At 44.3% G+C, this 27,218-nt stretch overlaps 1 protein-coding gene across 2 annotated transcripts in view; it reads left to right on the top strand.

Annotated features, from left to right (window-relative positions):
* Positions 1-27,218, top strand: part of ALPK3 (alpha kinase 3) — a 52,326-nt gene that overhangs the window by 8,257 nt on the left and 16,851 nt on the right. For both annotated transcript variants that reach the window (XM_070400351.1, XM_070400350.1), the window contains 3 exons: positions 64-185; positions 13,251-13,368; positions 13,942-15,172. In XM_070400351.1, coding sequence (XP_070256452.1) covers positions 64-185; positions 13,251-13,368; positions 13,942-15,172 — 1,471 coding nt within the window. The remainder of the gene's footprint in view (positions 1-63; positions 186-13,250; positions 13,369-13,941; positions 15,173-27,218) is intronic.

Here is a 27,218-nt window from a genome sequence, read left to right as displayed (position 1 = left end):
GACAACGCCAGGCTGTGGGATATTGGGGGGAGGCAGCTCTGAATAGTTCTTTGCCTTTCCTAGGAGCACCTTCTGCTCCATCATTGCTCAGCTAACAGAGGAGACCCAGCCAGTATTCGAGACCACTCTCAAGTCCCAAGCTGTGTCCAAGGACAGCGACGTCAGGTTCACCTGCATCATCACAGGTAATGAGGCCATCCACAGGCAGGGTCCAAGGGGGCTGTGGGGCGGACATGGAGGGGGATTGGCGTGTGCACAAAACTATGCACATTGACATTTGTTTTCTTAGTTTTCTCACCAGTTTAATCACCCTATGTCAGCTGGGGTCCCTTTCACCTCCCATTCTGGAGCCATATATACACTCTGCCCTTCTTCAAAACCCGTCTTCAATAAAGGTTCCTCACTTTCAAGCATATACATACACGACTGATGAATCTTAATTCTAAGGGAAGAGACAATTCAGTTGAAAGAAGTTTTTGAAACCATCTCTCCCCCAAAATCCCTGTTTTACAGTTGAGTAGTTTGAGGCTTGGGAGTCCCAAGCCTAGAGACTAATGTACAGTGATTCTGACTGCAGACCTTGGAGACAGACTGCCTGGCTTGGAATGCTGGCTTGCCCCCTTTTCAGTTATGTGATACTGAGTAGGTTACATAACCTCTCAGTGTCTCATCTGCAAAGTGGGGAATGATAATAGTATGAACTTTATAGTGTTATTATGAAACGAAACGCATTAATACCAGCAAAGCATTTGGAATAGTATCAGGCGTACAGTAAGTACCATGTAAGTGTTAGAATAGAAGGCCATTGTTATTTGCATTTCACTGAGCTCCCTGGTAGAATTCGAAGCAACAGGTTGGTAAAATAGGAAGCAAAGTGATGTTCCTTAGAAGGGGAGGGTAGAGGAGTGAGAGTACTGGAAAGCTGGACCAGGCATTGCCCCTCCTCAGACCTCTCAATAGAGTCTCCCGCTGTACCAAGCTGACCCACTTCAGGTCCGGCAGGACTCACCAATAGATGCCTACCCTTCCCAGCTGTGCAGGCAGCAGTTCAAGGGTTCTAGGTCAAGGTTTCCTCCACAAGCACGTATTTTATTATTATTTAATTTTTAAAATTTTTATTGTTAAAAGTATTACATATGTCCCGTTTTTTCTCCCATTGACCCCTTATAGCCTGTCCCCACCTCCCGCCCCAGGCCTTTATCCCCCTGTTGTCTGTGTCCGTGGGTTATGCCCATATGCATACAAGTTCTTTGGCTGACCTTTTCCCACCCACCTTTGCCTTCCCTCTGAGATTCTATAGTCTGTTTTGGCATGGCAGTTTCCTCTAGAAACTGTTGGTTGGGATTTAGTATTCCCCAGTGTCAGAAATTGCTGTTAGTACAAGAACAGCAAGAAACGTTTTCAGATGTTATATTTCCTTCTATGTCTCTGGATCTATTTTGTTCAACAGTTTATTTTGTTCATTAGGTTGCACATATGAGTGTGATCATGTGATACTTGTCTTTCTCTGACTGGCTTATTTCACTTAGCATAATACTCTCCAGGTCCCTCCATGATTTCTCAAAGGGTAAGAGATCCTTCTTTTTTATTGCACAAGCACATATTTTATATCAAGGGCCTTGGTAGTTTCCAGCTGTGATATGTCCTGATTCTGGGGGACTTGTCTGCTCTAGCCAGCTAAACCATTTCTCTGGGATTGGTTTCCCCTGGGCAGTTCTCACCCTTACCTAGAACCCTCTGAGCTCCAGTTTGAGAACACTGTCTATTCCAGGGGACACAGAGATGTGCCTGCTTCACATTTTGCAACATATATCTGTTTCCATAGTCATTGAATTCTTAACAAAACCCAGTGAAGTAAGTGCTATTATTTTACACAGAAGGAAACTAGAATAGTTGAGGTGATTTGCCAGAGCCTACAAAGCTGATTAGGAGGAGATACAGCTTTTGCTCTGCAGCTCCTGATGCTGTTTGCTTATGCCTGCTTCTCCTACCTTACTGTGGCACTGTTAATTGTGGCTCTCTCACAACTCCAGGCTTTTGCATATGATATTTTCCCTATATAGAAAATCCTTAATCCTTCTTTTTGAAGAAAATAAAATTTTATTTCATTTTACCAAAACAAATTTAACACATGCACATTGTTTAATACTTCAAATTATACTAACAGGCATATTATCAAAATATAGTAGTTCACCCCTTCCACCAAACTTATCTTCTTAGAAGCAACTGTTTTCAGCTTTTAGCTTCTTCTTCTGGTGTGCATACATTTCCATAAGACTAAGTAATATGTGAACACTGCTGACTTCTGAGTCTTCAAGTTTAGATGCTATCTTATCTTCCTTTTATGGTAGATGGGGAATTAGCTCTCTTTACCGTAATTTTCTCTGCTCCCCCTTACTTATTTTCTCAATATAGTTATAATTTTTGTTTAAATCAATATTTACTGTTTACTTTATTATGCCTATGCAATATTATTCATAATTAATGTTGTAGTATACTATGATTGTATTTCTTATTTTTCCTAAAGTTAGTACTTTCTTTAGTTTTTCACTTAATTAGTTTTTGGTACCTATTACTAATTTTTTTTACACTTTTTAATAGCCTTTAAAAAATTGATTTTAGAGAGTAGAAGGGAGGGAGGGGGAGAGAGAGAGAGAGAGACAGACAGACAGACAGACAGACATTGATATGGATCGGTTGCCTCCCACATGTGCCCCAACTGGGGATTGAACCCATAACCTAGGTATGTGTCCTGACTGGGAATTGAACCGGCAACTGTCCAGTGCATGGGACAGCGCTCCAACCAACTGAGCAACCCAGCCAGGCCCTAATAGCCTCTTAATATAATTTTCTGCTAAGTCATTGCCCTAAGTACTCTGTCAGTTACTTCCTTGGAGACATCTCTCTTGCAGATCTCTACTGTCTGAACTGATGGCCTCTTAGGTCTGATCCACTGGTGGCCTATTAGGCCTGGTCCACAGCTATTCTCCTGGGTCTTCTCTTTGCCTTTATCCTGGGTTGACTCAGTTTCCTGGGTCTCATATCTTCCTTTCTTATTTGATTTACTGTATGGCTTTATTGAACCACATCCTTCAGTAGTTTCAGTAGGTCCTAAAGATGGTGCAATAACAGGAGGCATTGTGATGACAGATCTCAACCTGTCTTTCCTATGATTCATTCTGCACCAATATGATTTAGTTGCTTTCTATGTCCGGTGCATGATTGACATCCTAGGATCTTACTTCACTGTCATCCTGTAGATTCCCTTTATTTCTCTCCTGTAAAGGATTTCCTGTGTTTTGTATTCCAGGTTTTTCTTTCTTGATTTACATTTTTGTTTTGGTAGCTTCCTAGGAGGAGTATATGGGAAGTAGATGTTAGACAACTTATATCTTAAAATGTCTTTTTCTTTACTCTTGATAGAGAGTTTGGCTGGGTATAGAAGTTGAAATTGAAAATAATTTCCCTTTAGAATTTTGACGAGATTTTTCCATTGCCTTCTTGCTCCTAATGTTGCTGTTTGGAGAAGGAGGAGAGTTTGGTTCCTAATCCTTTGCATGAGACCATCCGCACCCCCCCCCCCCCAACCCTTACCTCCCTATGGAAGCTTGTAAGAATGTTCTCTTTCATAATGATGTATTTTGATATGGGTCTCTTTTCATCCTGGGGCATGCTTGGGCACTTTCAACCTGGAAACTGAATGCCTTCAACTCTGAGAAACTTGATATTATTTTGATGTTGATTCTTCCTCCTGTCATGTGGACATTTGCTACCAAGGACTCATTCTCTTCTTTTCTGGACCTTTTTTTCCTTTCCATCTGGTTATCTTTCTGCTCTCCTTTCTGGGACATTTCCTCGGTGTTATCTTTCAACTCTTCTAAAATTTTTTAATTTCTAAGATGTCTTTGTAAATCCTTTTTTTTTTTTTTAAATCTTTATTGTTCAGATTATTACATTTGTTCCTCTTTTTTCCCCCCATAACTCCCCTCCTTCCAGCTCCCACCCCACCCTCCACCCTCACTCCCCACCCACTGTGTTCATCCATAGGTGCATGATTTTAGTCTAGTCACTTCCCGCATCTCCCACACCCCTTTTCCCCCCAAGAATAGTCAGTCTATTCCCTTTCTATGTCCCTGATTCTATTATAATCACCAGTTCATTCTGTACATCAGGTTATTTATTCACTTGATTCTTAGATTCATTTGTTGATAGATGCATGTTTGTTGTTCATAATTTGTATCTTTACCTTTTTCTTCTTCTTCCTCTTCTTAAAGGATACCTTTCAGCATTTCATATAATACTGGTTTGGCGGTGATGAACTCCTTTAGCTTTTCCTTATCTGTGAAGCTCTTTATCTGACCTTCAATTCTGAATGATAGCTTTGCTGGATAAAGTAATCTTGGTTGTAGGTTCTTGGTATTCAGCACTTTGAATATTTCTTGCCATTCCCTTCTGGCCTGCAAAGTTTCTGTTGAGAAATCAGCTGACAGTCGTATGGGTATTCCCTTGTAGGTAATTGAGCCTCTTTCTCTTGCTGCTTTTAAGATTTTCTCTTTGTCTTTTGCTCTTGGCATTTTAATGATGATGTGTCTTGGTGTGGTCCTCTTTGGATTCCTTTTGTTTGGGGTTCTCTGCGCTTCTTGGACCTGTAAGTCCATTTCTTTCTCCAGGTGGGGGAAGTTTTCTGCCATTATTTCTTGAAATAGGTTTTCAATATCTTGCTGTCTCTCATCTTCTGGCACTCCAATGACTCTGATATTAGACCGCTTAAAGCTGTCCCAGAGGCTCCTTACACTATCTTCACACTTTCGGATTCTTTTTTCATTTTGCTTTTCCAATTGGGTGTTTTTTGTCGAATCTTTGGTTTGATTCTTGTGCTCCTCTGGTCTGCTATTGGGTATAATATTCTTTATTTCAGTCCGTGTATGCTTACTTTCTAATTTCTTTATCGTAGCATCGAGGGTCTCATTAGTTTTCGTGAGGCTCTGCACAAATTTATGGCAAGCCCTCAAAATTGCGATTCTTAGCTCCATATCCTCCATTTCTGTCATGTTTTTTTGTCTCCGCATCTTTTATGCTTTCTTGGTGTACCCCCTTGTGGTCTCTGTGCGCAGTCTTGTTCTAGCCAAGCCTTAATTGTTGTAGTTAACACTAGAGGGATTTGACCACCAGGCCGACTGGCTGTAGGAATCAGCTGTTTGGAAAGCGTCTGTCTTCTGGGGAGGCGCTAGTCCAGCCCTTGCCTGAGGCGATCGGCAAATGGCTGTGCGCAGGGTTTGGGCGGGGCGGGCTCAACAGGGCGGGGGGAGGGAGCAGCTATGGCCGCTCTCAGTCCTGTCCCAGCAACCGCTGCAAACCTCGGAGGGGCCGTAGCCAGACAGTCCCGCTTCTCCCGTTTGAGTCTGGGTCCCTAGAGACTCGCCCGGATCTGTAGCCCAGAGTCTGAGACTCACTCCTGAGTGAAAATGACAACCGCGCCCTCAGCCACCAGCCTGCTTTGCGCGCGCACCGCCCCACCACCGTACCTTTAAATTTTCCACACTGCGCCTCCTCTGTGCGTCGGAATGCTGTTGTTTTTGCTTCTAGTTGAAGAGTCTCTCCTCAGCCAGCCTTCCTGTGGTTCTGGTTGATGTCCATTCTGACTTTTAGTTGTATTTTTGAAGTGGTTGTTTACGGCGGCAGTCTCCGGTGTTTACCTATGCTGCCATCTTTGATTCCTCTCTGTAAATCCTTTTGTTGTTGTTTTGTTTTGTTAATCTTCACAGGAGGATATTTTCCCCATTGCATCTTTAGAGAAAGTAGAAGGGCGGGAGGGAAGGAGAGAGAGAGGGGAAGAGAGAAAGGGGGAGAGAGAGAAAGAGAGAGAGAGAGAGAGAGAGAGAGAGAGAGAGAGAGAGAGAGAGAGAGAAACATCAATATGAGAGAGACGTATTGACTGGTTGTTTCCTGCATGGGCCACACTGGTGGCGGGGAGTGAACCTACAAGTCAGGTATGTGCCCTTGACTGGGAATCGAACCCAAGACCCTTCAGTGCACAGGCCATCGTTCTAACCACTAACCATTTCAGCCGTCCAGGGCTTAAATCCTTTTCTATAGCATCCTGTTCTTTTCATGAATGTAATATCTTCTCTTTATTCTCTGAAACTACTAATGATAGTTTTCTAAGAGTTTCCTTCTCCATGTATAGCTTGTGTTTCTTCCAGTTGACATTTTAAAAATTTGTTTGGTTCCATAATCATCTATTTACAGGCTTTCCTTAGATATCTAGGAGATGACTGGCCAGTAATGATTAAGAGTGGGAGACTAAAAAGCTGATTGGAAGTTCTTAGCAAGTAGGAGGGGCCTGAAAACTTGGGTCTTCTCTGTAGGGTGATTTGGGGGCCACTGTTGGGAACTGCCACTGTGTCTTTAGTCCTTTCCTCCTGGACCAGCAAGATTCCTCAGTGTGTAGTCTCCAGTATCTTGTCTAGAGGGTAAAAGTTTTATGGGAAACACACAGATTAAAGGGTTGGGTGGGCTCTCTATATAAAGCATTTATTTTATATGTATGATTATTACATTTTTTCCATTTTCCCCAGAATAGTCATGCCCTCTGTGGCTTATCCTCAGGGCTAAGTTTTTTCTTTCTAGTTATAAATCTCACCCTTGGCCATGGTGGGGAAGGAGCTGTCACCTAGTCATACAGAGTGGATAAAGGGACCCAGAGATCTGATTGTTTTTCAAGTAACTTTTTACCTTTCCAGCTCCTCCTATAGCCCCAATCTTAAAGGCACCTGTGACCAGTTCTTATGCCCTTTGGGGGTTTTCTAGTGTAGGAAGGGTGATTGTCAGTTTTCCTCATGCTGGAGTAGGGTCAGGCGGCCTTGGGTCTGCTAAGCAGTTTCTCCTTGTCCATCTGCTTTCCAACTTCCAGTGTTGTTGCTCTGAATACTCTCCTTGCCTGTTCTCCCCTTACTTGTGGTTTTATATTGTTAAGAAAAAATCTCTTTAGTGTAGTCTTAGTGGTTTGGGGGAGAGAGTGAAAATAATGATCTGCTTATTTGGCCTTTTTACCTAAAAGCCTACTACTTCTTTCCTGGCAAATTCCTTCTCATCTTTTAAGGCCCAGCTCAAATGGCTCATCTCCAGGGGGTCATCTTTAGTATTTGCATTTAAAGCTCTTGCTCTCTCCTCAATGGCACAGTTTGTTTATACATCTTTCTTCAACAAAACTGACATCTGTGAGGTTAGAGCACACACCTGACACATTGTGCCTCTTGGGAGAAGGCACAAAAAAGGTGCTCAGTATATATTTGCCCAGTGACCATGCTGTGAACAATATCCGTATCTTTTCCACTTTCCATGTTGCCTATACATTTCAGTTGCAGCTTCGGTGCCTTAGCAATAGCACCTGCTGTGGGGGCCTCTGGCCACTTGAGAGGTGCAGGCCTCAGGGATGGCTTTCCCTTCTCTCCTTTTGTCCTCTGTCCTTTGTAGCCATGGACTCTGAGAGCAACGTAGAGAGCCCAACATGAGTCTGACTTACAGAATCTTGGGACACTTTATTGAACACTTCCAATGTCATCAAGGAAGTAAGCTTTTCCCTGCTTCAAGCCCAACCTAAAGGGGCAAACTTGTCTCCCCTCAGTCTCCTGAGACCGGCTAGGGTTTTCTGTGCAGGAGCCCCTACCGTGCTGAGATCTACAACACTACCAACAAGGTTGTAAGATTTCCAGGATTCTGTATCTCTCACCTCCATACCCTTGTCCATTATTGTACCTAATTCTCTCTTCCCCCTCCTCACCTCCATGCATACAAACTATCTCAGGTTACCTGGGTTTTATGCAGCAGATTAGGAAAGAGTTCTCTGTGATCACCATAGTAAAACTGTAATTAAGCCATTTCCAGTTAGCAATGAGAAAAGAGAAAATGTAGACTGTAGGAGAGGGGGAAGGGTGATGCAGAAAGATCAGAGAACAAAAGAAACAGGGTTAGAAATCAGCTTTCCAAGAGGGAAGGGAGGTAGAAGTGAGTAAAGGGGGGATACATGTTGATGGAAGGAAACTTTACTTGGGGTAGTGAACACACACTACAATATACAGATGAATTTTATACCTGAAACCTATATAATTTTATTAACCTATGTCACCTCAATAAATTCAATTAAAAATATTGGCTCTCCACATATTGGAAAGATGGGTGGTGGTGGATGGGTGGATGGCCGAGATTGGTCTGTGTATGAGACTGGCATGGTAATCCTGGCTCGTTTCCATGGAGACAGTAATCACAGTTGCCTCTCTTCCTCCACCCTGCTGGTAGCATTTTTTATACTAGGCTGTGATGAGTCAGCCCCTGCCAGGAGCAAGTGATGCTTTCCTGGTGGGTCAGAACCTAATCCAGGTGAGAGAGGTGGCTGGGCTGGTTCCATGTGGGCTGACCTGTGAGGGATGCCCTTGGAGGCTCAGAGAGGAAAAGTTTTACCCTGAGATTCTTCTCTGTCAGAGTTAACACGTAGGAGGATAGTGGACCTTGACTGGTCCTTTTGCCTCCTGTCTCCCCCAGGAGCCCCTCAAGCCAGAATGCTACTGCCTTCCCTGAGGCTGTCTAGCCCATTGCTGTCTAGCATGGTGACCTCCTTCCCCACTCTCCTCAACACTGTTATAGATTCAATGTTGGGGTGTGTGTGAATGTGTGTGCGCATAGGTTGGGGCAAGAGGAAGAGGAAATACTAGCAGCAGGCTAGATGGATCGAGGGACTGAGCCTTTAGACAGAACCAAGTTCCTGAAGAAACTTATTAGAGATGTAAGTCTAAATAATGACTACTGATGCAGAAACTTGCATATTGGCCCCAGAATCACCAGTAGAAAGATCATTAGAAAAGGAAAAAGGAAACCAGGGCTTTGTCATGGGCCAGCTATGTGACCCTGAGTAAGTTTCTTAGTTTTTTCTGACTCTCATCTTTTTTTTTTTTTTGCATAAAATAAGGATTAAAACACCCGCCCTGTTTTATGGAAGAGAGGGATTTGAATTTTGGCTCTTCTACTTAGCAGCTGGATGAATTTGGGTAGGAGCCTTCATTTCATGGGCCTTGATTTTCTCTTCCTCAAATTAGGAATTAACATTCTTCACAGGATTTTTGTGAGGATTAGATGAGATAATACATGAAAAATGTTCAGCTCAGTGCTTGACTCAAAGTAAGTCATGAGTAAACATTAGCAGTTGTTTTCACAGGATTGTCCTGAGGGCCAAATGAAACTGTACTTGAAAGCTCTTTGAAAACTTGAAATTTACATTCATTATGACTCTTAAATCTGAGCTTCTCCAAATGGAATAGTTGGGAGGAGGCTGCAAGTTCCAAGTTGGGTTCCAGACTCGGGTCTGCTGGCTGTGAAGCAGAGGTCACAGGGTGTGACAGGAAAAGGGAAGGCCACCGGCTCCAGTGCCGCTGTGGGCACACACTTCGGCATGCACGTGTGTGCAGCAGGGAGGGAAGGATCTCGCCTGCTTTTGTCTGTTTTAGAATACAGTTCATATTATCCAGGGGACAAGCCATGTGGACAAGAATCAACTAAATTAAAGTTGTTTCCAAAACTCATGGTTGCCATGGAGCCCTAAGCTGTCAGGTCGGTCCCACTTTGTAAAGAGGCACAGTGGGTGGCATGGGGGCTTTGGCCCCAGCCTTGAGGCTGTGGCATTCAATCAGTGTCCATCTTCTTTCCCCATCCCTGCCCCCTTGCTCCACCCTGGATGGACTCAGATGCCCTGATGCCGAGGCCCTACTGATCAGGTCATGGGGCAGGGAGGCTCTGAGCCGGGCCCTTGTAGGGATGAGATCATCCCACAGGATGGTGAGGGCACCCGTGCTGGTCCTGGCCATATGCATAGTGATGTAACCAGGGGCTTTAGCTCACAGTGGAAACATGGGGTTCACTTTACAGTCAGGGCTGCCCAGAGTTTGTTCCTGGCCGACCTGGCTGCAGCCTTGCCTCTCTTGTTCCCAGCTTCTGTACACAGTTCCCAGGGTGCCCTATGCTTCCACCACTCTACTCTCCCCCCACCCCTACTCCACTGTTGTCAGGCATGCCCTTCCCGTCACCTCTGGTTTGTTTGTTCACTCATTCTCTTACTTACTCATATACTCACTTATCCAGCAGGTTTTATGAAGTGACTGCTGTGTACCAGGCACTGTCTTAGTTGGAGGGGATATAGCAGTAAGGAAGACATGATTCTTGTCCACATGGGACAAAGTCAAGGAGGGGAGGAAGACAAGGAAACAGTCAGTTACAGTGCTGTGAAGGGCAAGTGAAGAGGAGGTGGGATCTAGTGTGGGCGGCCCACGTTTCCTGGCCTACCCTTCAAAGCTAGTTCAAAAGCCACTCCTACCGTAAAGCTGTTCCTTATTCCCCAGCCAGGAGTGCTTGCTCCCTTCTCTGCACCCTGAACACTTAATGCATTGCTTCATTCATTCATGTATAAATATTCAATGAGCGATTCCATACCAGGCACTATTCTAGAAACTGGTGACACAACAGTGAATAACATAAGTCATGCAGCTGATATTTCCATGGGCAGCCTGGAGAGGATGGATGTAAACTAACAAAGTCATAGTGTATAATATGTCAGGTAGCCATGCATTCTGTGAAGAAAGATTAAACGGTAAGAGGATTAAGAAGTGCAGGAAGAGGCTTCTCTGAGGAGCTGATGTGAGGACAGACAAGGACTTGCAGTGCAATGTTCACATGGTGTGTGAGAAGGGAGCCTGCAGCCTCATGGGCTGGAGTGCGCTGGGCAAGGCCAAGTGGTAGGAGGTGAGGTCAGTGTGCTAATGGGCCCCAGATCAGGAGGCCTTAATGAAATGGGAGCTATTGGGGTGTTTCGAGCAGAGGGGCGTCATGGCCTGACGAGAGAGGAAGGGCGAAAGAGAGCGATAGAAACATCAGTGATGAAAAAGAGTTATTGATTGGCTGCCTCCTGCAGGCTCCCTTCTGGGGATCGAACTTGCAATCTGGGCATGGGCTCTTGACCGGAATTGAACCAGGGACCCTTCAGTCCACAGGCGGATGCTCCATCCACTGAGCCAAACCAGCTAGGGCCTGGCTTTATTTAAAAAGGCTCCCTCTGGTTGCTGTGCTGAGAATGGGTTGAAGAGACCCATGGAGGAGTAGTGAGACCAGAGAGGAGGTTATTGCAGAAATTGAGGTGTGAGATGATGGTGATAGACCAGATCGATGGTGAGAATGGCAAGAAGTGATCAATTCTGGTTATTCTGAAGGGAGGGCCCTTAGGTTTGTCTGATGGAGTCGACATGAGAAAAGGAAGGAATAAAGGATTACCTCTAGGCTTTGCCCTGAGCCAAAATAGAAGGGTAGAGTTGCCATTTACTGAGCTGTGTGGGAACTGGCTTGGGAGAGAGAATAAGGAACTTGGATATCAGGTGAGAAACAAGAACCAGGAGTTCAGGGGAGAGGTCTGGGCTACACATATAAATATGGGAGTCATGAACATATAGATGTTTAAAGGCCACAGGACGGGATTAGATCCCCTAAATTATATGGAGAAAGAATGGAAAATGGTTCTGAGGCCTGAGCCCTAGGACATCTCACATTTATAGGCCTAGGTGGTGAGGATGAAAGAGATTAGGAAGATCGGCCAGTGAAGCAGGAAGAGCCCTCGGAAGGACCAGGTGAGGAGAAGGTTTCAGGAGGGGTGGGTCAATGCTGATAGGTTGGGTAGATAAGGCATAAGAATTAGCAGTGGATTTGGCACTGTTTGAGTCACAGGTGACCTGGACAAGAGCAATTTTGGTGCAGTGGTGGGTACAAAAGCCAGATTGGAGGAGAGAATGGAAGATCAAGTACAGACAAGTCTTTCTAAGTTTTTTTTCTATAAAGGAGAGAACAGAGAAACAGGGGCAGGAGAAGAGGATGGGGGTCAAATGAAGTTCCTTTTCAGAAGGGAGACAGTGCAGCAGGCTGTGTGCTGATAGCAATAATATAGTAGAGAGGAAAAGTTTGGTGATACAGGAGAGAACAGAACAATTGTTGGAGAGATGTCCCTGATGAGACAGGAAGTGGGATCCAGTATGGGCAGCGTTAGCAAGGCATGTGGGCAGTTTATCCATAGACAGTAGGGCAGGGAGAGCAGGTGTGTAAGGACCTGTCTTATCTTGTTTTGCTGTGCAATAGGTTCCCTGAGAGCAGATACCCTGTCCGTCATGCTTCTCTGTCTTCATAACCCTCACTTGGCAGTCAGCACATAATATATGTATTTGAGGGGGTTGTACGTTAGGAGTCTTTGTTTTCTAGTAAGTATTGCAAATCAATTGTAGTTAGCTGAATTCATTGGTAAGGCTAGCCAGGTTTTTTTATGAAATTGACTGGAGGGCGGCCGTGCCCAGGCAAGGAATGGAGCCAGTATTTGGAAGGATGTTGGGACTCTTTCTCTGGCTCCGAGCTCTTATTCTATCCTGAACATTGAATTCATTTTTCCATCTCGCTACAGACCAGTTTAGTCTGCTTCTCAGTCCATGTGGCAGAGCATGGTTGTAACCCTTTGAAGTTATATTTCCAGACAACAAGGGAAGACTGTCTCTTGGTCCTAACTCCCAAATCCTAGGTCAGTGATTTGGATTAGATTAGCTGATTGGGTGTCTGTTAGTGGACCAGTCAGCTATGTGACTCTAATAGTTAGAATCTCTCCTTGTGGGTAGACCTGGAAGTCCCCAGAGAGGAGGGGCTGGGAAGACACTTCAGCCAGCCTCACAGCAGTAGGGTAGGTAGGTGTGGATGGTTTGGTGGGTGGATGGGTGAACGGATGGATGTTTTAGCCATGTCATCAAGTAATTGCTCAGGAACCTGGAATGCAAGAAGGAGGGCTCTTGGCAGTGGTGTTGAGGTGTTGGGGGAGATTTCTGAGGATAGAGCTATCATTACAGTTGAGGATGTGAACAGGCCACTGAAGAAAGGAAGCTTATTACTACCAGCCAAGGCTTTCTAGAAACTTCTTCCTTCTCTTCTTACCAGGAAGCTAGGAAGTTTCTCCTCCATATTTGCCTTCCAGATGCTGAAGAGGAGCAGTTTTCGTCTTTGACAGGGCCTAGATTCTAAAAATATGCTCAACCATATGATAGCCCTGTTCTGCCAGCAAGCCTGGGGCAAGTGTGACAGTCCAGGCTCTTCAGGTGGTTTGGGGGAGCCATGACATCCTGTTCTCTCATCTCACTCTTTTGAAATTGGTCTTACTGCAGCCCAGTCTCCTGTTTCCTTCTTAGGATACCCAGAGCCAGAGGTGACCTGGTACAAGGATGACACAGAATTGGACCGCTTCTGTGGCTTGCCAAAATATGAGATCACGCATCAGGGCAAACGCCACACACTGCAGCTCTACAGGTAAGGGAGCAGGGCTTGCTCTGACTCTGTCCTGTTGAGGGTTCTGTGGCCCAAGCCTGCCCTCAGCAATAGAGTCAGCTGGATGAAGATGTCCAGGCAGGCTGTCGGCCTGGAGCTGGGGTTGTGTTGTTGAGTTGAACCACCTGGTGAACTGTGTCTGCCTGCCAGTGTCTGGAATCTCCTAAGGCCAGGGTGGGAGTATTTGTGACAGCCAAAGAGCTGAGTGCAACAAGAGGAGGTCCTGACCCATGGAAACATTTTCCATGAGGTCTGCGGCCAAAAAAAGCTCCTGTGTCATCCTTCACAAGGGGCTGTGTGGGTCACCTGCTTCTGAAGGGAACTCTCCTGTGCCCCAAGTCTAATCCCCCTGGAACAGCATGATCTTGATCAGCTTCCATCCTCTTGCTGGCCTTCGTTTCCTCAACTATACTGAAGAGCGATGGGCGTGGCACTCAGAGCAGGACTTTTAGGGACTGGGGTAGCTTGCTCAACTCTGAGAGGCTCTGGCTGTGGGGAGTGGGGGCCTCTCACATCCCGGAAGGAAGAGTTGGCATCTAATGCTTCTGCCTCCAGGTGTCAAGAAGAAGATGCTGCCATCTACCAGGCCTCTGCCCGGAACACCAAGGGCATCGTGTCCTGCTCGGGGGTTCTGGAGGTGGGCACCATGACCGAGTACAAAATCCACCAGCGCTGGTTCGCCAAGCTGAAGTGCAAGGCCGAGGCAAAGATGCGTGAGATTGAGCAGAGCTGGAAGCGCGGGAAGGAGGTGGCGGGAGAGGCCGATACTCTGCGCAAGCTCAGCCCCGACCGTTTCCAGCGAAAGCGGCGGCTGAGTGGGGCTGAGATGCCAGTCCCCTCAGCCCCCACCAGGGAGGCTGAGGACAGGACCTCAGCAACTTGGCAGGAGCGGGAGACTGAGCCTGGTCAGCACCCAGGTTTAAGCCTGATCAACAGTTTTGCCCCCGGAGAGGTGACCACCAATGGAGATGCTGTCCCTGAGAATGGGGAGGACGGGGATCATGGCCTATTGACATACATCTGTGAGGCCATGGAGCTGGGGCCTCAGAGAGCCCCCCAAAAGGAGTCTGGGGCCAAGAAGAAAAAGAAAGTTGAGGAACCTAAGCCAGGCCTGCGGAAGCCAGAGTTAGAGAAGGCAGCTCGAGGTGACCGTTCTGAAAACTGCATCCCTAGTTCAGACAAGTCTGACTCCTGTGGGACACAGGGGCCCGTGGACGCAGAGCAAATTCAGAGCTGGTCCAGAGGCAGGGCTGCACGGGGGCCTGGGTCCTCAGGAGTAGAAAGCACCAGGAAGCCAGCCTCTGCCATGGGCTCTCCAGCCCAGGCCCAGAATGTCCCAGCCCCTGCCCCAGGCCCAGACCAGGAAGTGTATTTCTCCCTGAAGGACATGTATCTGGAGAGCACCCAGGCAGTCAGGCCTCAGGGGGAAGAAGGGTACCACACACAAAGTGGCAGGGAATCTAGAGAGATGCCCTCAGGGAAGGTGCCCAACGAGGCAAAAAGTGAGAAGGGGCCTCCCGCCCCTGACCAGCCGATACCCTCAGCCCCTCAGCCAACTAGGCCTTTCAACAGGAAGAGATTTGCCCCTCCGAAGCCCAAAGGAGAGCCCACCACCAACAGCAAGCCTGATTCATCCCTGAATCAAGCTCCAGAACCCGGAGCCCAGAGCTTAGGAAACGCTCCACCTCAGGCTTCTGCCCAGGTGCCTACACCTCCTGCCCGGCGGAGACACAGCACAAGGGACAGCCCCTTGCAGGGGCAAGCAGGCCGTAGGACTCCAGGAGAGGTAAGTGTGGGTGCTGGGTGCCTGGGGGTCGCTCTGGGAAGCTGACTTCATGGAAACTCTTGCTACAACAGCTAGGCAGCCAGTGAGCAGTGGGATATTTATAGAAGGGGTGGGGTAGGGATGGAGTGCCAGCCTGGAGCAGGGGACCTTGCCCCAGCCAGTCTCCAGATGCCAGGCATGTGGGCAACACAGCCTGACAGTGTGGGAGTTCACAGCCAAGGGGCCTGTGCCCCAGAGGGAGGTGGAGGAAGACGATATTTTTTGTTGAGAAAAAAGTCATTGGAGAGTTTTCTGTGGGCTTTTCCTTAGAGAACAGTTTCCTGGGGGAGACAGGAGCAGGAGTGTGCTGTAGTATGCAGTGGGGTCTCGACCTGGATGCTCATTAGAAGATTTAAAAAAGATCAGGTTTCCAGGAAATTCTGGTTTAATGTGGGTTTTTATCTAAGATTTTGGAGTCAGGTGTACCTGTGTACAAATCTGACTGTCCTTAACATTGTGTGATCTTGGGCAAGTTGTAACATCATCATCATCATAAGACATACTTCACAGGGCTGTTGCAAGAATTAGAGTGCTTAGCACAGGGCTTGGTACATATTAAGAACTAAGTAAATGGCAGGAGGTATAAAGTAGTACTCTGGTGGGAGACAGGTAGACTGTTTTACCTGGGAACAGGAGTGTTGTTGTTTTCTGGGGATCAGGTAGCCAACAGAAAAGGTGATGTGTTTTTTTAAAAGGTGATGTTTTGTGTGGAGACGGGCAGATGAATGACAACATTAAGGCACTTGATGGGGGTGGGACAACATTAAGGAGTTTAATGGGGGTGGGGAAAGGGGGGGGGCTGGGATTGAGAGGATGAACAGAAGGGAGTTTGTCCTGTGTGATCACTGCTTCATGTTTCAGGGGGCAGAGGGCAGGCAGTATTTCACAGGAGTTTAGGGAGGCAGTGTTTTATAGTGGGGCAGAAAGAAGGCAGTATTTCTTATGAGTGGCAGAAAAAAAAAGTGTTTCAAGAGTAGGGGTAGTGTGGATAAGAGAGATGGGATACACATACTGAGAAATTATTGGTTGTTTATCTGAAATACAAATTTAACCTGGTGTCTTGTGTTTCGTTTTGCTAAATCTGGCAACCTTAAGTGGAAACAGCATTTTGGCGGGAACTAAGATGAGACTGTTTCTTGGGATGGAGGGAGCAGAGCCTGGGCCCCAGGAAACAGGAGGAGCATCTGGAAGCAGTGCTTACAGGGGTCGGGCAGAGGACAGATGGCTTCTTGGAACTGGGAGGGAATCACGTGCGTGCGGTACAAGCTGCTACAGCACCTCAGAGAGGGCAAGGGGAAAGGGGTGCTTCATGGAGAGCAGAGAGGGCCTGCCTTTCCCATGGAGAGAACTTTTATGGGGGAAGGAGGGAGAGATCAGTTTCAAGGGTGAACAGGGGAAATGGTTTTCTTTCAGTGGATGCTGAAGTTAGACTGTGTGGACAGTTGTTCAGAGGGCGCTGGAGTACAGTGAATCTCAAACCAGTCTGTTTAGAATCTGTTTATGACCCTCATGTTTGGTCTCAGGAGACTTTAGCAGCTGGTTTGGTGAGTTCTAACGGCCCAGATGGGGCTGCCTCATGTACTTGACAGCACACAGGCTGGACAGCAGGGCTTTCGTGTAGGGATGGCCCTCATAGGGCCCTAGGGGTTTCATTTGGGAAGTGACCAGGCTGGCAGCCAGGTCTGGGAGTGAATCTGGCTCCTCCACCCACAGGGATGGGGAGCACCATAGCCAGGATCCTGGCAGGGTCCTCCTTGCCTCTCAAAGGTGAGAGGAGAGGGCTCAGGCCATGTGGGCACGGGAGAGGCTGGCTGCAGTGGTTCTGCTGTTCCTGCAAAAAGTGTGTGTGGCTTTTAGTTTTTTATACTTAAAAAAATGTGAAAAATGCATTTAACATCTGTGTAAATTTTGAAGCTGTTGCTTTTTAGTGGCTGAAGTTGACTGGTTTTTCATATTTTTACAGTACCAAATCTATTTAAAAAACACATTATATGTTGGATTATGAAAGAAACACATGGTAATAGTAGAAAATATGGGGCGAAGCCCTAAAAATTCACCTATAATTCTACCATACAGAGACGTCTTGGTATATCTACAAGTCTTCTTGCATATGTAGTTTATTAGTTTTTAAATTTAATTTGTGCTGTTATTCTGGGCATGGCACTCTACTTCTCATTATTTCATGAGCATTTTCTCATGGTTCCTAAAAATTAGTTGAAAAACTTCATTTTTAATGGTTGTATACGATGCCATAGTATGTATATTTTAACCATTTCCTCCATAGTGTTTATGCTTTCCTTCCCTATGTGAAGGTTAGTTAAATATTAATCTTTATTAAGAAAAATTTTATTGCTTGAATTACTTCATTTGATTTTTAAATTAATCTGGAATTGATTTGCGTGTATAGAAAAGCATCAGTCTCTAGATCAATTTTTGGTTAAGTGGGTAATTTCCCCAATTATCATTTGTTAATATTCAACCCTTACCTATTAGTTTGTGATTCTTTATATAATAATTTTTATAAACATTAAAGCCTATATATACACATCTGTCATAATCCATTCTGTTTGTTGGTTCTTACAACAGAATGATCTTGTTTTAATTATTATAGTTTCAATTTCTGGCGGAGCAACCCTCTTATACTTGTTTAAAAAATTTTTCTTAGCTCTTCTCTCTTGTTTATTCCTGTAGAAAAACTTTAGAATCATTGTTTGAAATTGTCCAAACTCCCATATATCATTTTTTGTTTTGTTTTTACCTTGTATCTTTATATTCACCATTATAAAAAAAAACCCACATTAAAAAAAAAGTGATGTATTGCTCTAAGAAAGTAAGCCTATAAAAAGGAAAAAAAAGTGATGAATTTTTAACAAGGTCAAAAACCTATTAAATACTTTCCTGGAAAATTAAAGTCAGATTTGCATTTTGGATGGTCTCTTAGTAAAACTTGCTAAATAATATATTTTTAAACAGCTTTATTGAGGTATAATTTATATACCATAACATTTACCTCTTCAAAGTATATAATTCAGTGTATACAATTCAGAGTTGTGCAGCCATTGCCACAATCCAGTTTTAGAACATTTCCATCATTATAAAAGGATCCCTCTTCTTTTTTGCTGTTAATCCTTGTTCCCACTCCCAGACCCAGGCACCAATTTATCTGCTTTCTGTCTCTATACCATTGGCATTTTGATTGGGATTGCGTTAAATATAAGAATTAATTTGGAAAAAAATCTATATATTAATATTTGTCTTTCTCATTTGGGAGCATGGTAGTTATTTCAATTATTCAGACCTTCTTATATCTTTTTAAGTTCTGTTGTCTGCTTCATATGGGTCCAGCATGTCTCTTGCTAGGGTTAAGTACTTTAAGGGTCTCTGCTTCTGGAATATGATGCCACTGCTCCTCCCTCCTGAAAATAAGGGTTATCTCTGGCAACTCAAGTTAGGCTTCCATCTTGGATATGGATGAGGAGCAGATGCCAGAACAGAGGCCTCTTGAGTTGTTAAGACTGTCCAGAGACCCTCCCTCCAGCCCAGCCATGCTGTTCAGACAGCTCTCTCCCTGGGCAGAAGCAACCTTGCCTACAGGTATTTGGTGAATGGAAACTGGCCATTAGTGTTCTCAAAGGCTGCTTTTTAGTGCTCTCGCATGGTACCTTCTCTGAGACTGCCTCAGTTCTCTGGAGCTGAGGTACAGCAGTGTGGGGACACCTTACCTCAGAGGGACAGTATAGCTCTGCTGAAAGCCTTGAGACCTGAGTGTTTCTTCTTTAAAAAAATTATTCTCAATTACAGTTGACATTCAATATTATTTTATCCTAGTTTCAGGTATACAGCATAATGGTTAGACAATTATATAATTTATGAAGTGATTCCCCCCAATAATTCAAGTACTCACTCACCTAGCACCATATCCACCTGGCATCATACCATGTCTCTTTTTTTATTTTAATTTTTAAAAATTTATTGATTTTTAGAGAGAGAGAGAGAGAGAGAGAGAGAGAGAGAAACACTGATTGATTTATTATTCCACTTATTTATGCATTCATTGGTTGATTCTTGTATGTGCCCAGACCAGGGATTGAATCCACAACCTTGGCATATCAGGACAATGCTCTAAACAACTGAGCTACCAGCCAGAGCTAGAGTGTCTCCTTTTAAAAGTATATGTATATATATATTATTGATTTCAGAGAGGAAGGGAGAGAGAGAAAGAGATAGAAGCATTAATGATGAGAGAGGATCATCAATTGGCTGCCTCCTGCACATCTCTACTGGGGATGGAGCCTGCAACTCAGACTGTGACTTCCTGGTTCATAGGTCAACACTCCATCACTGAGCCCCATCAGCCAGGTGAGAGTGTCTCTTGAAAAACCCTGTAAGTTCCGAGGATAATGATCCCAAAATGTGGACACTCCCCTCCCATAATAAGGGCTCTTTAGTTTTAGAGAATACGTGAATATAAGTATTTTATGAGAGCATTGAAGGGAGTGGAGGTTGAAGAGAGACATGATTCTTGCCTTAAGGGATTATCCAACCGATCAAGGGGACTAGACTTATACCAGATCAAAGTGCAGAGGATATGGACAAAATGCATTGTTTAATTATTTGATAACTTGGATAAGCAAATGGCAACACACAGATTGGGGGAGAAGACCAGAATTGAAAGTACTACTTAACTAGCAATGTACGCTGTTTTTATTTTTATTTTTTAAATAGGCCATAGGTGTCTCAATTTTATGAGAGGCAATGTTTCCCCTCCTTCAGAGGAGCTCTGGTCCCAAGAGGGTGGGATGAACCCCTGTTTTTGTTTTTGTTTGTTTGTTTGTTTTTAGTCCTGGGTCTCTTCCCAAGTATGTGACAGAGAGGGGTAAATGAAGACCCTGTTATGTGGCCAGAAAGTACAGGGGAGATCCTGGAGAGGGGGAAGTTTGGGAAAATGACTTCATAAGCTGTTTATAAAGTCCTGGACTTATTCCCAAACTGTTCACGCATGGATCTGGTTCTGAACAGCGTATCAAAAATGTTGAGACTGGAACTAAGAGACCATCATTCAAATCCCAGACCGGCCACTGGATGGCATACAGAGAGGACAGCACAGCAGAGGCTTTGAAAACAGAACTTGCATTGCAACTACAACCTCAGAGGCTGAAAGGAACTTACATCCTGACACAACCAAGTACATTTGCCATGGGTACATGGGGTAGGAAGCCACTAATTTTTGGGGGGGAAAGGGGAGAAGAGGAGTGAACTCATAAGTCTTCATAGAAGAAAAAAACTTGAATGAGGTCTTCAAGGAAGTGAAGAAGTCCTCCAGGTGAGCAAGGAAAAGGGTGAGAATGTCCAGCAGAGGAAAAACCAAAGCGGTTATAAAATAGCACTAACTCGCCCTAACCGGTTTGGCTCAGTGGATGGAACGTCGGCCTGCGGACTGAGGGGTACCGGGTTCGATTCCAGTCGGGGCCATGTGCCTTGGTTGCGGGCACGTCCCCGGTGGGAGGTGTGCAGGAGGCGGCTGATTGATGTTTCTCTCTCATCGATGTTTCTAACTCTCTGTCCCTCTCCCTTCTTCTCTGTAAAAAATCAATAAAAAATATATATATATATTTAAAAATATATATTTTATTGATTTTTTACAGAGAGGAAGGGAGAGAGATAGAGAGCTAGAAACATCGATGAGAGAGAAACATCGATAAGCTGCCTCCTGCACATCTGCCACTGGGGATGTGCCCGCAACCCAGGTACATGCCCTTGACCGGAATCGAACCTGGGACCCTTCAATTCGCAGGCTGACGCTCTATCCACTGAGCCAAACCAGCTTCAGCAATAAAATATATTTTAAAAAAAATAGCACTAACTTACTGTAGTTGGTACAGTAAGTTTGTGTTGGGTGGAGGAACCCAAGAGGTGAACTTAGAGAGATATACCTGCTGGGACCCTTGCTGATGGAAAGGCTTCGATGATCATAGAAGGGTTCATTTACTTATTTTCATTTTAATTTAATTTCATTGAGAATGTGTCATGCATGTGGTATAAAACTCAAAAAGTATAAAAGGTATTTGAGCCCTGACCAGTTTGGCTCAGTGGCTAGAGCGTCGGCCTGAGGACTGAAGAGTCCCAGGTTCGATTCCGGTCAAAAGGCATGTACCTTGGTTGCAGGTACATCCCCAGTAGGGGGCATGCAGGAGGCAGCTGATCGATGTTTCTCTCTCATCAATGTTTCTAACTCTCTATCCCCCTCCCTTCCTCTCTGTAAAAAATCAATAAAATATATATTTTTTAAAAAGGTATTGGAGGATATTAAATCTTCCCTCCTTCCTTATCCCCACCACCCAGTTCCTCTTCCTGAAGTCAGTCTTCATTACTGGTATCTTGAGCATTCTTCCAGAGCTATTTTCTGTGCATTTACATATATGTATGTGTATCTGTGTATTTTCTACATAAAGGTGGTATATGATACTTTCTAGCTCATACCTTGCTTTAGAATTTTTTTTATTGATTTCAGAGAGGAAGAAAGAGGTGGGGGGGGGAGAGAGAAACATTAAGAAGAGAGAATCATTGATTGACTGCCTCCTGCATGCCCCCTACTGGGGATCAAGCCCACAACCCGGGCATGTGCCCTGACAGGGAATCGAACCGTGACCTCCTGGTTCATAGGTCGATGCTCAATCACTGAGCCATGCTGGCCGGGCCAAACCTTGCTTCTTTTTTATTTCTATGTTTATTTTATTTATTTGTAATGGGGTTGTACCATAATTCATTGGATCAGTCCTGTGTTGATGGAATTTAGGTAATTTCTAATCTTTGGCTATTGTAAACTGCACTGCAATGAATATTGGCAGTAGAGACAGAGAGGGAACAGACGTTGAGAAACTGAGGAAGTGGGTTCAGTTGCACTCAGGGACTGATCAGCTAGGGCAGTGGTCGGCAAACTGCGGTTCGCGAGCCACATGCGGCTCTTTGGCCCCTTGAGTGTGGCTCTTCCACAAAATACCATGTGCGGGCGCACATGTACAGTGCGATTGAAACTTCGTGGCCCATGCGCAGAAGTCGGTATTTTGTGGAAGAGCCACACTCAAGGGGCCAAAAAGCTGCATGTGGCTCGCGAGCCACAGTTTGCTGACTACTGAGCTAGGGTGAGAGAAGTGAAGATAGCTTTAGCCAAAAGTTCTCTTTTCATGAGCCTTGAGTGCAAAGTCAGAATTTTCTTTGTAAATTATAGACTTCATGTCTATATTAATATATCCTAATCCTAGAATATCAGAAATTAAAGAAGTTTCTAATATATTACTAATTGCTATTTGTTGGCGCCAAGGTATTTTTGTCTGTTAATATCTTACTGATTATAAGAGAAGTTGGAGGAGTGTTTTCATTAAAATTCTTTGCTTAGTCAGACTTAACATTTGATGGCTCCTGATATTTACCAAACTCTTCTATTTTTCTCTACTCATATCATTCATTCAAAATTCTATATTCAGTAAAGTAACTGTAAATTTCCTAATTTATATTTTCATTATATATTTAAAAAATTATTATATGATCTGTTTGCTTTGGTGTTGTGTGTGGTTCTTCTGATACTTAGAAGTGTTTGTGTATAGTAATTTATAATTAAAATTTTGATGTTGTTGTTAATCCTCACCCGAAGATATTTTTTACATTAATTTTTTTTTAGTAAGAGGGGGTGGGAGGGGGAGAGAGAGAGAGAAACATCACTGAGAGAGAGACACATTGTTGACTGGATGCCTCCCACACATGCCCTGACTAGGTCCCAGGATCAAACTTACAACCCAGATACATGCCCTTGATGGGGAATCAAATCTACAACCCTTTGGTTCTTGGGCTGATGCTCTAACCCAGCAGTTCTCAACCTGTGGGTCGCGACCCCTTTGGTAGTCGAACGACCCTTTCACAGGGGTCGCCTAAGACCATCCTGCATATCAGATATTTACATGACGATTCATAACAGTAGCAACATTACAGTTATGAAGTAGCAACGAAAATAATTTTATGGTTGGGTCACAACATGAGGAACTGTATTTAAAGGGCCAGAAGGTTGAGAACCACTGCTTTAACCACTGAGAACACTGGCCAAGGCTGTAATTTAAATTTTATATATATCATGAATTATTTTATCTTTTCAGTCAGTGTCTTTTTAAATTTTTTTTTTTTTTTTTTTTTAAATTAAATCTTTATTGTTCAGATTATTACATTTGTTCCTCTTTTTTCCCCCCATAACTCCCCTCCTTCCAGCTCCCACCCCACCCTCCACCCTCACTCCCCACCCACTGTGTTCATCCATAGGTGCATGATTTTTGTCCAGTCACTTCCCGCATCTCCCACACCCCTTTTTCCCCCAAGAATAGTCAGTCTATTCCCTTTCTATGTCCCTGATTCTATTATAATCACCAGTTCATTCTGTACATCAGGTTATTTATTCACTTGATTCTTAGATTCATTTGTTGATAGATGCATGTTTGTTGTTCATAATTTGTATCTTTACCTTTTTCTTCTTCTTCCTCTTCTTAAAGGATACCTTTCAGCATTTCATATAATACTGGTTTGGCGGTGATGAACTCCTTTAGCTTTTCCTTATCTGTGAAGCTCTTTATCTGACCTTCAATTCTGAATGATAGCTTTGCTGGATAAAGTAATCTTGGTTGTAGGTTCTTGGTATTCAGCACTTTGAATATTTCTTGCCATTCCCTTCTGGCCTGCAAAGTTTCTGTTGAGAAATCAGCTGACAGTCGTATGGGTATTCCCTTGTAGGTAATTGAGCCTCTTTCTCTTGCTGCTTTTAAGATTTTCTCTTTGTCTTTTGCTCTTGGCATTTTAATGATGATGTGTCTTGGTGTGGTCCTCTTTGGATTCCTTTTGTTTGGGGTTCTCTGCGCTTCTTGGACCTGTAAGTCCATTTCTTTCACCAGGTGAGGGAAGTTTTCAGCCATTATTTCTTGAAATAGGTTTTCAATATCTTGCTGTCTCTCATCTTCTGGCACTCCAATGACTCTGATATTAGACCGCTTAAAGCTGTCCCAGAGGCTCCTTACACTATCTTCACATTTTCGGATTCTTTTTTCATTTTGCTTTTCCAATTGGGTGTTTTTTGTCGAATCTTTGGTTTGATTATTGTACTCCTCTGGTCTGCTATTGGGTATAATATTCTTTATTTCAGTCCGTGTATGCTTACTTTCTAATTTCTTTATCGTAGCATCGAGGGTCTCATTAGTTTTCGTGAGGTTCTGCACAAATTTATGGCAAGCCCTCAAAATTGCGATTCTTAGCTCCATATCCTCCATTTCTGTCATGTTTTTTTGTCTCCGCATCTTTTATGCTTTCTTGGTGCACCCCCTTGTGGTCTCTGTGCGCAGTCTTGTTCTAGCCAAGCCTTAATTGTTGTAGTTAACACTAGAGGGATTTGACCCTCAGGCCGACTGGCTATAGGAATCAGCTGTGCGGAAAACGTCTGTCTTCTGGGGAGGCGCTAATCCAGCCTTTGCCTGAGGCGATCGGCAAATGGCTGTGCGCAGGCTTTGGGCGGGGCGGGCTCAACAGGTCGGGCGGAGGGAGCAGTTATGGCCACGCTCAGTCCCGTTCCCAGAGGCTCTGCTTCTCAGAACCCCGGCAGCCGCTGCAAACCTCGGAGAGAAAGCTGCCCTCAGGTTCCAACTGATGCCGGATAATCCCGCTTCTCCCGTTTGAGTCTGGGTCCCTAGAGACTCGCCCGGATCTGGAGCCCAGAGTCTGAGACTCACTCCCGGCAGAAAACGACAACCGCGCCCTCAGCCACCAGCCCGCTTTCGCGCGCACCTCGGTACCTTTGTATTTTCCACACTGCGCCGCCTCTGAGCCTCGATTTGCTGTTCTCTTTCCTTCTAGTTGTAGAGTCTCTCTTCAGCCAGCCTTCCTGTGGTTCTGGGTGATGTCCGTTCAGTCTTTTAGTTGTATTTTTGAAATGGTTGTTTGCGGCAGCGGTCTCCGGTGTTTACCTACGCCGCCATCTTGGTCGACTCCTCTTTTTAAATTTTTTATAGTGGGCAAAGATAGTTTCCACTTCCTTCCCACCATTTTCTCCTTTTATTTTCCATCTCCTATTAGTCTAAAATTTTATTTCTAAGTGATTTTATTTGTATTATTTAAACATCTTCTATTTCCATATTACCTGGCTTTTTAGCTTTGAGTAATGTCTTTGGTTCCTGGCTTGTATAGGTCAGACATTTAAGGAATTTACTCCACTTGTCACCTTCCCCCTTCCCCTTTTGTGCTAGTTAAATAGTTTCTGTATTGTCAGGGCATAAAACATTGACATTCTGATCTGCCACTCCAAGCTCCTATGGTTTTAGTCTTGGTTCTACAGTTATATATTTCATTCTTATCAATTCTTTGGCTATGGTTTTTCTAATCACCTTTAATTGACTGAAGTTTGTTCTCTAGAAGTTTCCTCAAGCAGGGCACATATTCCTTAACTCCTTGTATGTTCAAAAATAATTTTCTTAGCTTAGCAATTTTCAGGAGGATTCTTCAGTAGTGTACTTTTAAAATTTTTATTTTTATTGATTTCAGAAAGGAAAGGAGAGAGAATCAATGATGAGAAGAATCACTGATTGGCCGCCTCCCACAGTTCCCCCACTGGGGATCAAGCCCGAACCCCGGCATGTGCCCTGACCAGGAATTGAACCGTGACCTCCTGGTTCATAGGCCGATGTTCAACCACTGAGCCACACCGGCTGGGCCGGTAGTGTACCTTTCCCTGTTTCCTCGGACACCTCCCTTATAGGTTTTCTGCTTGATTTCCACCCAGCCCTCCAGGATCCTATAGCTCTTGTAGGTGGAGTTTGGGGGCTTATCACCCTAGGATGAGTCCTTTATGTACAATAACTTTTGCTGCCATATTCTGAGACCTGCTGAACGGTTTCACTATTCACCTGCTGAGCTGTTTCACTGATTATTTCCTCCATACAGCTTTTGTTCCAGCTCAGCCGCCCAGTGTTGAATCTGTCCGCTTTTGACAATACTGGCTCATTTTTATTTTTTAGACTTTGAGTTTTATTTACCTCCAGTTTCATAACAGTAGAGTTTGTTTTTTTGTTTTTTTTAATTAAATCTTTATTGTTCAGATTACATTTGTTCCTCTTTTTTTCCCCATAACAACCCTTCTCCCAGTTCCCGCCCCACCCTCCGCCCTCACTCCTCACCCACTGTCCTCATCCATAGGTGCACGATTTTTGTCCAGTCTCTTCCCGTATCTCCCATTCCCCTTCCCCCCCCCAAGAATAGTCAGTCCATTCCCTTTCTATGTCCCTGATTCATTGTAATCACCAGTTCATTCTGTACATCAGATTATTTATTCACTTGATTCTTAGATTCACTTGTTGATAGATGCATGTTTGTTGTTCACAATTTGTATCTTTACCTTTTTCTTCTTCCTCTTCTTAAAGGATACCTTTCAGCATTTCGTATAATACTGGTTTAGTGGTGATGAACTCCTTTAGCTTTTCCTTATCTGTGAAGCTTTTTATCTGACCTTCAATTCTGAATGATAGCTTTGCTGGATAAAGTACTCTTGGTTGTAGGTTCTTGGTATTCAGTACTTTGAATATTTCTTGCCATTCCCTTCTGGCCTGCAAAGTTTCTGTTGAGAAATCAGCTGACAGTCGTATGGGTATTCCCTTGTAGGTAATTGAGTCTGTTTCTCTTGCTGCTTTTAAGATTCTCTCTTTGTCTTTTGCTCTTGGCATTTTAATGATGATGTGTCTTGGTGTGGTCCTCTTTGGATTCCTTTTGTTTGGGGTTCTCTGCACTTCTTGGACCTGTAAGTCCATTTCTTTCACCAGGTGGGGGAAGTTTTCTGCCATTATTTCTTCAAATAGGTTTTCAGTATCTTGCTGTCTCTCATCTTCTGGCACTCCTATTATTCTGATATTAGTCCGCTTGAAGCTGTCCCAGAGGCTCCTTACACTATCTTCACACTTTCGGATTCTTTTTTCATTTTGCTTTTCCAGTT

This window comes from Myotis yumanensis, unplaced genomic scaffold (assembly GCF_028538775.1).
Source record: "Myotis yumanensis isolate MYYU_CA2020_CCGP unplaced genomic scaffold, mMyoYum1.0.hap1 SCAF_20, whole genome shotgun sequence".
Taxonomy (NCBI): domain Eukaryota; kingdom Metazoa; phylum Chordata; class Mammalia; order Chiroptera; family Vespertilionidae; genus Myotis; species Myotis yumanensis.
This window is presented reverse-complemented; position numbering and strand designations above follow the sequence as displayed.